The sequence below is a fragment of the Stomoxys calcitrans genome, chromosome 1 (assembly GCF_963082655.1).
Source record: "Stomoxys calcitrans chromosome 1, idStoCalc2.1, whole genome shotgun sequence".
Taxonomy (NCBI): domain Eukaryota; kingdom Metazoa; phylum Arthropoda; class Insecta; order Diptera; family Muscidae; genus Stomoxys; species Stomoxys calcitrans.
The window spans coordinates 89,595,182-89,607,286 of NC_081552.1; the positions used below are offsets into that span (position 1 = coordinate 89,595,182).

At 38.1% G+C, this 12,105-nt stretch overlaps 1 protein-coding gene across 1 annotated transcript; it reads left to right on the top strand.

Annotated features, from left to right (window-relative positions):
* Positions 1-9,351: 9,351 nt before the first annotated feature.
* On the top strand, positions 9,352-11,226 carry LOC131994227 (uncharacterized). Its single transcript, XM_059360817.1, has 2 exons — positions 9,352-11,059; positions 11,140-11,226. Exons 1-2 carry the CDS (start codon positions 9,392-9,394, stop codon positions 11,146-11,148), a joined length of 1,677 nt encoding a protein of 558 aa, XP_059216800.1. The 5' UTR covers positions 9,352-9,391; the 3' UTR covers positions 11,149-11,226.
* Positions 11,227-12,105: the final 879 nt, after the last annotated feature.

Below are 12,105 nucleotides of genomic sequence, written 5' to 3' on the forward strand. Positions count from 1 at the left end.
AATTTGATATTCAATTTTGAGGCCAATGCTAATATGGAGTTCAAATAAATGATAAATAGATATATAAGAATAGAGCACGTTGCGCATATATATATCCGGGCTTAGTGTTTGGAGGACCACCTCAATCCCCAAAACACCCCTAAATCGGGCATTTTTACCGACCATGTCAATATGGAGCTTAAATGAAAGGTATTGGGCGGTAGAGCAAGAATTGATACCCACTTTCGGGACAAATTTTCTGGATGTCTACCCCTTTCCCAAAATAACCCACAAACAGCATTTTTTTAGTGACCATCGCAATATGGGGCTCAAATAAAGGAATTTGGGAGTAGAATACGAATTTGATATCCAAATGTAAGACCATGTGTCTAGAGCATCACCCCATCCCCAAAACAGCACCCAAAGGGTAAAAATTTTTCCACCATGCCAATATGTGGCTCAAAGGAAAGGCATTTGAGATTAGAAAACAAATTTGATAACCTATTTTGAGGCCATGTGTTTGGGGGACGCCTCATCCTGTAAACTCCCCTAAACCAATGGCAAAATGGGGTTTAAATAAATGGTATTTGAAAGAAGAGCACGATGCTAATATTTTTTCAGGGCCTCACCTACGAAAACACCCCTAATCCAAACTTAAATTTGAAGACCAATAAAGATCATATGGGATTCAGATAAAGGCACTTATATTGTTAAACAGTTTGTCGAGCGATATGCTATTTTCGCAGCAAGTTAAGTTTTTCAAAAAAAAAAAAAACACACACACATGGGAGCTATATCTAAATCTGACCCGATTTTACCAAAAGTCAAGGCATTTATCTTTGGGCTATTAAAGTGATATGTGGACAATTTCGTGATGGTTGGATAAAAAATGCGATCTTGACCTTGATTACAAATAAACAACAGACAAACAAACGATATACTCTGGATTCCCTAGAAATCACTTCGTGATACTTCGTATTTAGCTTATTGTGATCAAAAGTAAAAAAAAAATGGAAGGTATGTTTTCCTTATCTACAAAAAAAATTCTACCTTTAAGCGTGGGACAGTCTAATGTATATTCTTGGACTTCTAAAAAATCTAAGACGATCTAGCCCACCTCTCTGCTAAATTCACGCTTCAGTCTATAGAAACTAAGATATTGAACTGAAACTTTGTACATGTTTATTTTGTGTCTATAGACAGGTTAAGTTCGATTATCGCTATTTCGGACTTTATCTTGATATTAGGATCTTTAAAGCCATATTTATTACCCGATTTGGCTGAAAATTGACTCAATGGTTTGTGTTAAGCTCCTCGATATCCGTGCCGAATATGGTCTTTGTCTTAATATAGCCCTCATATACACCAATCTCCCGATTTAATGTCTCATGGCTATATAGGAGGCCACCGTAGAGCAGAGGTTAGCCTGTCCGCCTATGGCGCTGAACGCCTGGATTTGAATCCTGGTGAGACCATCAGAAAAGAAAAGGTTTTTTACTTATTTTAATTTTTTAGCACCCTTTAGGAAAAATGTCTAGCTACGCCAATGAGTAGTATAGAAGTCCATATACGTAAAGTATGGAGGAAAACGATTTAGCTCCCGATGTCTTTAAGGTATGACTAACCGAATAAGAGTTTTTATGTAAAGTTCTATGCATAAAGAATGAGCGCAGAAGATTGAGTTTTATTTCGGTAGAAAAACATCTGCCGCGGAATCCGTACTTGGGTACAGAAATCCTCTCCTGTACTTGGGTAAAGAAATCCTACTGAAACCAAGAATGGTGCATACAGACCCTGCTATCAGTAGCAATGCTCCAAATGAAAGAGAGGTATCAGGAGGAAAGGAGGGAGGAGAAACGTCTATTCCGCAGAAAGAAGAAGAAAATGGAAACGTGTGAGTGTGCACAGGAGTCAGAATGAAGTCCGGAAATTCTGCCAAAGAATTAAAAATCAAACGACGGCTTTGGTGTAAGCACATCCTCCTGCAGAGACGAAGAAGGAAATCTGGTAACTGACACAGATAGTGTGCTGAAGATATAAATAAAGCATATTACCCAACTGCTAGTGTCCGAAGATGGCGGCGAAAACGACACCGAGGAACCAATTCTGATGATGGTATAGAATGTTAACCTCCAAGTCGGAATGAAGTCTACGTAGCTGTGACCCGACTGAAGAAAAACAACGCAGCAGGAGCCGACGGGTTACCCGCTGAACTATTTAAAACCGGAGGCAACAAGCTAATAAGGCGTATGCATCAGCTTGTCTGCGCTATCTGGCTTGAAAAAGGCATACCCGATGATTGGAACCTCTGCATATTATGTCCAGTACACAAATACAGAGAAATAAATCTCTTCCCCATCGCATACAAGATACTATCGAGCGTACTGTGAGAATGATTAACACCTAAAGTCAATGCGGCTTTAGACCTGGTAAATCCACCATAGACCATATATTCACTCAGCGTCAAATCCTGGAAAAGACTCGAGATTAACAAATAACACATACCATCTCTTTGTTGACTACAAAGCCGGATTCGATACTCCTTTACGTTCAAAGGTATTTTAAGCCATGTCTGAGTTTGGTATCCCTGCAAAACAAATGAATGAATGAAAGACTCGGCAGGATGACGCTTGCTGATAAGCGTTCCTCAGTAAGAATAGGAAAGAATCTCTCCGAACCATTTAATACCAAACGAGGTTTCAGGCACACTACTTACAAGAGAACCAATGCTACTCGCCTATGACGACGACATCGATATCATAGGTCGGTCACCGGAAGTAGTAACTGCAGCCTTTGAAAGAATCGAAAGAGGTTAAGTGAAAATTGCTCTGGCAGTAAGTGGAGATAAGACGAAATGGATGGTTTCAACTCCAAAGGCGTTCAGATAAAGAAAATGGCGTAAGTTGGGAACTACAACTTTGAGATAGTCAGTTACTTTATCTACCTTGACACCGCCGTAACCGAAAGTGGCAAACAGATGCCACTTTGGATTAAGTTGGCAGCTTAGAAACAAGGCCACCTCTCGACAGACGAAGATAACGCTATACAAGACACTGATACTACCCGTATAGTTATTTGGTTCCGGGGAATGGCTAGTTGTGAAAGCAGGCAAGACAGTGATTGGAGTGTTTGAGAGAAATATTCTTCGTAAAATATGTGGACCAATTTGCGTTAATGGAGAATATGGGCGTGAATCACGAGCTGTATGGCGACGATAGCATAGTTACACGTTTCAAAATACAACGGTCCAGTTGGTTATGTTGTCAGAATGGAAGAAGAAGTCTTTTGAAGGCAATCACACGCAATCCGGGATGACCAAAAGCCCGATGGAAAGACCAAGTGGTGCGAGACACCTCCAAACTAAGTGTCATAGATTTTAGAATACGCTCGACTAATGGGACAAATGTTCTGTCATAACCAATTAAAGTATTTAAGTAAGAAAACATCTTCCAAAGATTCCTTAAATAAACCAATGCTCCAGTGGAAATTTATGCGGGCCTCAGGTGTCAAACTCTATTTCCCCACGGTAGACGGAAGATGTACTGCAACCAACAATACGACAAATGGAAAAAAGAGAAACATTGGAAAATGAAAACAAACCAACAGCATGAACAAGCACAGGTTTTTGTTAGAGTGTTTGCTGTCCGTCTATCTACGAAACGCAAATAACTGTCTTTTTCTACCTTTGGTCACTAGTGGTCCGGCGTGCATATTAGACCGTCCCATGCTATAAAGGAGAAAATTTTTTGCAGATAAAGAAACGCATACCTTCCACTTTTTTCCTTTTGATTCCGATAAGCATAGTACGAAATATAATGCCGATTGGTTAACGATAACCCATGCCGCCACGACAGCCAAAGTTGGATGAAGTGCTATCTGAGGAATCCAGTTGAGTACTTTAAGTGCAAGCATGAAATTTGTAAACTACGTACATACTTATATGAAATTTATTAGAAAAATACTAACTGTGCTTTGCACCACTACAGTGACTGTGATATAATGTTTAGATTAAATTAGAAATTCCTCCTGATGTCTGTCTGTCCCATTGTGCTGATAGTCCTTCCGTCTTTTCTTGTTGAAAAAAGGTAGAGATCAAATGCGATCTTTACCTTTTTTACCCAATTATCACTAAATTTTGCATATATCACTTTTTTAGTCCATTACAGTGTTCACTGCAGCTCAATAATGAACTGATGCTATCTTTATATGGAAGCTATATCCAAACCTGAGCTGATTTTGATGAAATTAAGCAGAGGCTTTCAGATGAATTAAAACATTCCAAAACAAATTTCGTGGAAATCGGTTGAAAATTATGGTAATTACGCCCTTAAAAGTGTAAATCGGGCGATCTATTTATATGGGAGCTATATCTTTATTTAAACCGATTTTCGTCAAAATTCACATTCATTTGGACTAAAAAAAGAGATATGTGCAAAATTTCGTGTTTATTGGGTAACAAATGCGATCTCCACCTTAATTAAAAACAAATAAAATCTAGCTAAGTTTGGCCGGCCGAATCTTGGGATCCCACCACCATGAATTCTGCTAAAATATGGGAGCTGTATCTAGTTATAGACCCAATTGGACTGTACTTGGCGCTGTTGTTGAGAGCACTATATGCAAAATTTCAGCCAAGTCGGGTAAAACACGTGACTTGTAAGAGCTCAAGAAGTCAAATCGGGAGATCGATTTAAATGGGAGCTATTTCATGTTCTTGACCGATTTGAAACGTACTTGATACAGTTGTTGAGAATCATAACAGAACATTATGTACAAAATTTCAGTCACATCGGATACAAATTGCGGCTTCCCGGGGCTCAAGAAGTCAAATCGGGAGATCGATTCACATGGGATCTATATCAGGTTATGCCTAGATTTAAGCCGCATTGAGCACAGTTGTTGGAATTCAAAATATGTGTAAAATTTCAGCCAAATCAGACAAAAATTGTAGCTTTCAGGGGCTTAGGTCAAATTAGTCAAATCGGGAGATCGGTTTATATGGGAGCATATTTCACGTTCTTGGCCGATTTGGATCGTGCTTGGCTCCGTTGTTGGGCGTCAAAACAGAATACTATGTGCAAAATTTCAGGCAAATCGGACAAAAATTGTGGATCGGAAGATCGGTTTATATGGGAGCTATATCAGGTTCTTGACCGATTTGGACGGTACTTGGCGCAGTTGTTCGAAGTCATAACAGAACACTGTGCGCAAATTTCAGCCAAATCGGACAAAAATTGTTTCTTCCATGAGCTCAAGAAGTCAAATCGGGAAATCGGTCTATGTGGGAACTATATCTTAATCTGAACCGATATAGCCCATTAGCATCAATAGAAAGTATCTGTGCAAAATTTCAAGCGTCTAACTTTGCGTTCGACCGCTATCGTGATTTCGACAGACGAACGGACGAATCAGAATTTCGAGACGATCAAGAATATATCTCGCCACATAAAATGCAAAACAACGTATCATCAAAAAAAGCAAAACTGAGTTCATGATTGAACACGATTCACTACATCACGTTACATATGGGTTCAAAATTTTAAACTTCTGCTATCAAAAATAACCAAGTTATAACCAAAATTCAAAATAACGTATCATCAAGTGCATAATTTTCTTAAACAAAATAACGTAACATCACTCGTATCATTTCTATACCCTCCACCATAGTATGGGGGTATACTAATTTCGTCATTCTGTTTGTAACTACACGAAATATTCGTCTGAAACCCCATAAAGTATATATATTTTTCATCGTCGTGATATTTTATGTCGATATAGCCATGTCCGTCTGTCCGTCCGTCTGTCTGTCGAAAGCACGCTAACTTTCGATAGAGTAAAGCTAGTCGCTTGAAATTTTGCACAAATACTTCTTATTAGTGTAGGTCGGTTGGGATTGTAAATGGGTCTATGTTTTGACACAGCTGCCATATAAACCGATATTGTGTCTTGATTTCTTGAGCCTCTAGAGTGCGCAATTCTTATCCGATTGGAATGAAATTTTGCACGACGTGTGCTAAATTAGGTCCCAATCGGTCAATAACCTGATATAGTTGTAATATAAACCGATCTTGGGTCTTGACTTCTTGAGCCTCTAGAGGGCGCAATTCTTATCCGATTGGAATGAAATTTTGCACGACGTGTTTTGTTATGATATCCAACAAATGTTACAAGTATGGTATGACAGCTGCCATATAAACCGATCTCAGGTCTTGACTTTTTGAGCCTCTAGAGGGCGCAATTGTTATCCGATTTGCCTGAAATTTTGTACGACGGATCCTCTCGTGACCATCAACATATGTGTTTATTATGGTCTGAATCGGTCTATAGCCTGATACAGCTCCCATATAAATCGATCTCTCTGTTTTACTCCTTGTTTTGCCTAAGAAGAGATGCCGGGAAAAGAACTCGACAAATGTGATCCATGGTGGAGGGTATATAAGATTCGGCCCAGATTTAACACACGAATTGTGTTTAAAAGCTAAAAAGATAACGGTAATTTATTTTCGAACTCAAGAAGAACATCTGCAAACATCAATGTAGCTGAGCTTTGGTGATGCTCTTTCTTTAGCGCGACTAGTTAGTCGATCAGTTACCGTGGAATATAATAGTAATTTTGGAAATAAAAAGTGTGTGAAAAAATAATGTGAACTTTTCATTGTTTATTATTTTTTTACAGTTACCTCAGCTTTAGTGAAATTGGCGAAAGTGAAAAAAGCGTTGTAATAAATAATAAAAAAATTTCTATAATCGAAAATAGTTAAAATAAAAACATGGAAACGACTATACAATTAGATTACAATATTTACATAAATGATTGGAAAACGTCCCTAAAGTAGAAACCCATTACCTACGTCAGTATACAAAGCAATTGTATGTTCAATCGGATTTTACATCTTATGCAGACATGTATAAAGTTTATTCCCAGGAATGCGAATTGCAAAAAGATATTGGTATCTCTCCAATATCATTTCCTAATTTTATGGATGTCTTAAAAACATACGTTTTCGATTTTTAAACCTAAAAATGATATGTGTGACACCTGTGTATAGTTTGATTCAAAAAATATATCGCAGCAACAATATAATTGTCACAGAAAAGAAATAGAGGACATGCTAGAATGAACAAGTAAAAAGGCGTTAAGTTCGGCCGGGCCGAACTTTGGATACCCACCGCCTCGGGTATATATGTAAATTGCATACCTTATGTCCCATAGCTGTTATATCGAAACATGTTCCGATTTGGACCAAATACTAATAAGGACATGTGATTGTTCAATTGTGTATAACAAAATATTGGTCTTTTTAGTTGCTATATCTAAAAATAAACCGATCTGAACCATATACGACACAGAGGTCGAAAAGCCTAACATAAGTCAATGTGTCAAGTTTCAGTGAAACTGGATTGTAAATGAGCCTTTTATGGGGCCAAGACTTTAAATCGAGAGATCGGTCTACATGGCAGCTGAATCGAAATCTCCACCGATTTGGGCCAAGTTGCAGAAAAAAGTTGAGAGTCTGACACAACGCACTGTCCCAAATTTCAGCGAAATCGAACAATAAATACTCCTTTTATGGCCCCAAAACTTAAAACCGAGAGACCAGTCCATATGGCAGCTATAACCAAATCTGGACCGATCTGTACCATATCGCAGAAGTATATCAAGGGGCATAACTTAACTCACTTCCTCAAATTTCGGCGACATCGGACAATAAATGCGCCTTACATGGGCATAAAACCTTAAAATGGAGGATCGGTATATATGGCAGCTATATCCAAATCTGGACCGATCTGGGCCAAATTTCAGCAAAATCGGATAATAAATGTGGCTTTTATGGGCCTAAGACCCTAAATCGGAGGATCGGTCTGTATGGCAGTTATACCCAAATCTGGACCGATCTGAGCCAAATTGACGAAGGATGTCGAAGGGCCTTACACAACTCACTGTCTTAAATTTCAACAAAATCGGATAATAAATGTGGCTTTAATGGGCCTAAGACCCTAAATCGGCCGATCGGTCTATATGCGGGCTATATCAAGATATAGTCCGATATGGCCCATCTTCGAAGTTAACCTGCATATGAACAAAAAAAAGAACCTGTGAAAAACTTTAGCTCAATATCTCTATTTTTAAAGACTGTAGCGTGATTTCAACAGACAGACGGACGGACATGTCTAGATCGTCTTAGATTTTTACGCTGATCAAGAATATATATACCTTACTAGCTGACCCGGGCACGTTCCGCTGCGCCTTCTTTTACTTTATATGGAAAAAAGTTTCCTTGGAATATTTATTGTCGACAATTAAAGAGCTTTTAGTGAATTAGCATACTACGAAAATAGCATATCTCTCGACAAACTGTTTAACAATATAAATGCCTTTATCTGAATCCCATATGATCTTTATTGGTCTTCAAATTTTAGTTTGGATTAGGGGTGTTTTCGTAGGTGAGGCCCTGAAAAAATATCAGCATCGTGCTCTTCTCTCAAATACCATTTATTTAAACCCCATTTTGTCATTGGTTTAGGGGAGTTTACAGGATGGGGCGTCCCCCAAACACATAGCCTCAAAATAGGTTATCAGATTTGTTTTCTAATCTCAAATGCCTTTTCTTTGAGCCACATATTGGCATGGTGGAAAAATTTTTACCCTTTGGGGGCTGTTTTGGGAAAGGGGTGGACCCCCAGAAACGTGGTCCCACATTTGGATATCAGATTCGTATTCTACTCGCAAATACCTTTCATTTGAGTCCCATATTGCCATTGTCGGTAAATATGTCTAATATAGGGGTGATTTGGGGGTTGGGGTGGTCCCCCTAACCCTTGGTCCGACATTTGGAAATCAGATACGTTTTCTTATCCTAAATACCTTTCATTTGAGTCCCATATTGTCGTGATTGGTCTATATATATCTTTGGTAGGTTTTAGGGTGGGGCGGCCCCCCTAGGTACCCCATCTGAAATTTGGATACCAAATTTATATTTTTAGGGTACTATATGAGAGCACACAAAATTTCGCTTAAATCGCACCACCCATCTCCGATATCTGGGGGGGAGTGTCCGTCCCCCCCTTCAGATATCAAAAAATGTAGTACCCCATTTTCAATACGGGTTCAATATGCACCATCTGTGAAAATTTCAAGAAAATCGGTTCAGCCGTTTCCGAGTCTATAAGGAACACACAAACAAACAAACCTACTGTAATATAATAACTTGTTATACTCGTATTTATAAGAAACTTTTGATGAAACTAAGTAGACTAGCTTGTTCCTTTAATGTTGTTTGTTTGAAAAATATAATAAAAAGAGTCAGTTTGTTGACAGAAGTTTTACAATTCAGGTGTGGGGTTCCCAAAAAAAAATAAATAAAAAAAAAAGAAAGAAGACTCAAAAAAAAAAATTTTTTTTTTTTTAAATATGGATTCACGCCCTACTCGAGAAAGAATTCTTTCAGCTTTGAAAGCTTCAAATGTGGAATTTCCAGAAACAGCGTCAATTGCACAATTGAGAACATTATATGATTCTTTGCAAGTTAACGGTGGTCCATCAAAGCAGACTGAATTGCCTTCTGGTAATGTGGTTTCTTCTGATTCTGCTGGGAATTCATCTGTAACTGTCACTACAATGTCATCCAATACTTTGAATGAAACTCCCGTTATTAATTCCGCAACTGCCGATCCTGAAAATTTGCTTCAGTCATTTCAATGTAATGGTGAGTCCACAAATCAAACTGAATTGGTTCTTGGAACTGCCGCTTGTTTTTCTGCCGCACGGACTTCAACCGATTTAATATCTAGAAATACATTGAGTGTCGCTTTTAATAACAGCGAAATTGGCGTATCTTGTGCAAATCTTCGGCAAACACAGACTTCAGTGCCTCCTTCCGTAATTTCTTCCGTACCTTCCGTCTATAATTCTTCTGCTTCCGTTCCTGTAAATAAAGTTCAAAGACAATTTCCTGGTACTTCAGGGACTGCTGCTTCTGTTTCTGCCGCCCGGACTTCATCAGTTATTTCCGATTTAATGAATACAAATACATTGGGTGTCGCTTTTAACAATAGAGCAATTGGCGTGTCCTGTGATGTTCTTCCGCAAACACAAACTTCCGTACCTCCTTCCGTATCTTCTTGTGTTGTTTCTTCAGTACCCTCCGTCAATTATTCCTCAGTTTCCGTTCCTGCAAACTTACTTCGAGGACAATTTTCTAGACCTTCTGTTCCATCACAGGTAACAGACCCTTTCATTCGTTCAAGCGTTTTATCCCGTGAAGCTGATGAACTAGAGAGTGAAATTAGAGTTTTGAGATTGAAGCAAGAAATGTTGGCTCTTCGAAACCAAATTGAATTTTTAGAAAACGGTGGAAAAAAGGTTTCTACAAATATCAATTATGACGAGCTCTCTATGATGGTTCCGAAATTTTCTGGGAATGATGGACGAAATATTGAAAAATGGATAAACTCTTTTGAAAGCTACACTATAAATATGACTGACCAAGAAAAATATATGTGCTTAAGATATTTGCTGGTTGGAACTGCGCGAGAGTTCATGGAAAATTCAAATTACAAAGAATATAAGGAGTTGAAGAGATCGCTCTTAGACATTTTCAAGAGAACGGTAACGCAAGAAGAAGTTTATCAAAAATTGAGTTTGCGCAAGTTGAAGCCAACAGAGCCGTGTATTGCCTATATAGTAGCAATGCAAACTATTGCAGCAGAAGGCGAAATCAACGAGCAAGAACTGGTTGACATTATAATAGACGGAATGGAAGATAAAACCAACAACATATCCATTCTATACGGATCAAACTCATTACAAGAATTGATGCATGGAATAGATAGATACGAGAAACGCAGGTCAAAAACAGTCAGTACTCATAAAGAAGGCCGTGACAATACTAAAGGCATACGATGTTTCAATTGCTCTCAATTTGGACATATGAAGAACACCTGCAATAAGCCTCGACGTCCACCGGGATCTTGTTTCCATTGTTTCCAAATGGGACATTTTTACAAGGATTGTCCTAAAAGGATGAATGTTACTGCTACCATATTTTGTAGTAATGATATTGTAGACACAACACAAATGGTAAGTGTGGCCTTTAAATATTCTTGTGGATCCAAATATACTAATTCTGCGAATATTTCGTGCTTGATCGATTCCGGTAGCCCAATTAGTTTGGTTAAGATGTCTTTATTACCGACTGGTGTGATACGTTCGAAGAATTTAATACCAACTTCGTATGTTGGAGTTGGCAATTCCCCTTTGAAAATGGAAATATTTCTTGTTTAATAAAATTTAAAAAATCGTCTAAACAAATAGAATTACTTGTTGTTCCGAACGAGAGCATTCATGTTCCAATGATTCTTGGACGGAACTTTATGCATGCATTTAATGTAAAATTACTTCAAGTCAAGGAAACTACGAATGATATAGAAGTATTTGAATCCACAAGAAAAATAAATGACAATAATAATATAACATCGGTGTCTACACCATCTACGATAAGCAATTCTTATGATAGTCCTGTGAATTCCCAAGTGATACGTACGGACGATATTGATCTAAATCCTTTGTTAAATTCATTCCAGAAGAAGACTTTAGAAGATCTTATTCATAATCGTTATGTAACTCCAAAGGGAATTGATAAAAAGTCATCTGATTATAGGATGCAGATTAAATTATCTGATGATATTCCAATACACTGCTCTCCCCGTAGATTGTCGGTTCGTGATCGTGAGGAAACGCAGAAGATTGTTAGTGATTTGTTAGAAAGGAAAATAATACGATACAGCAATTCTCCATACACGTCAGCAATTGTGTTGGTAAAGAAAAAGACAGGGGAAACGCGGATGTGTGTCGATTATCGAGCGTTAAACAAAAAGACTATTAGGGATAACTTTCCTTTACCCCTCATCGAGGACTGTATTGAGAGCATATCAGGCAAAAAATGGTTTAGCCTCATGGATTTGAAGGATGGATTTTTCAACATAGAAATGCATAATGATTCAATTCCATACACTTCATTTGTAACCCCATTTGGACAGTACGAGTATTTGAAGATGCCATTTGGTTTAAAGAATGCTCCAGCAAACTTTCAACGCTTTATAAATGGTATATTTCGCGACTTAATA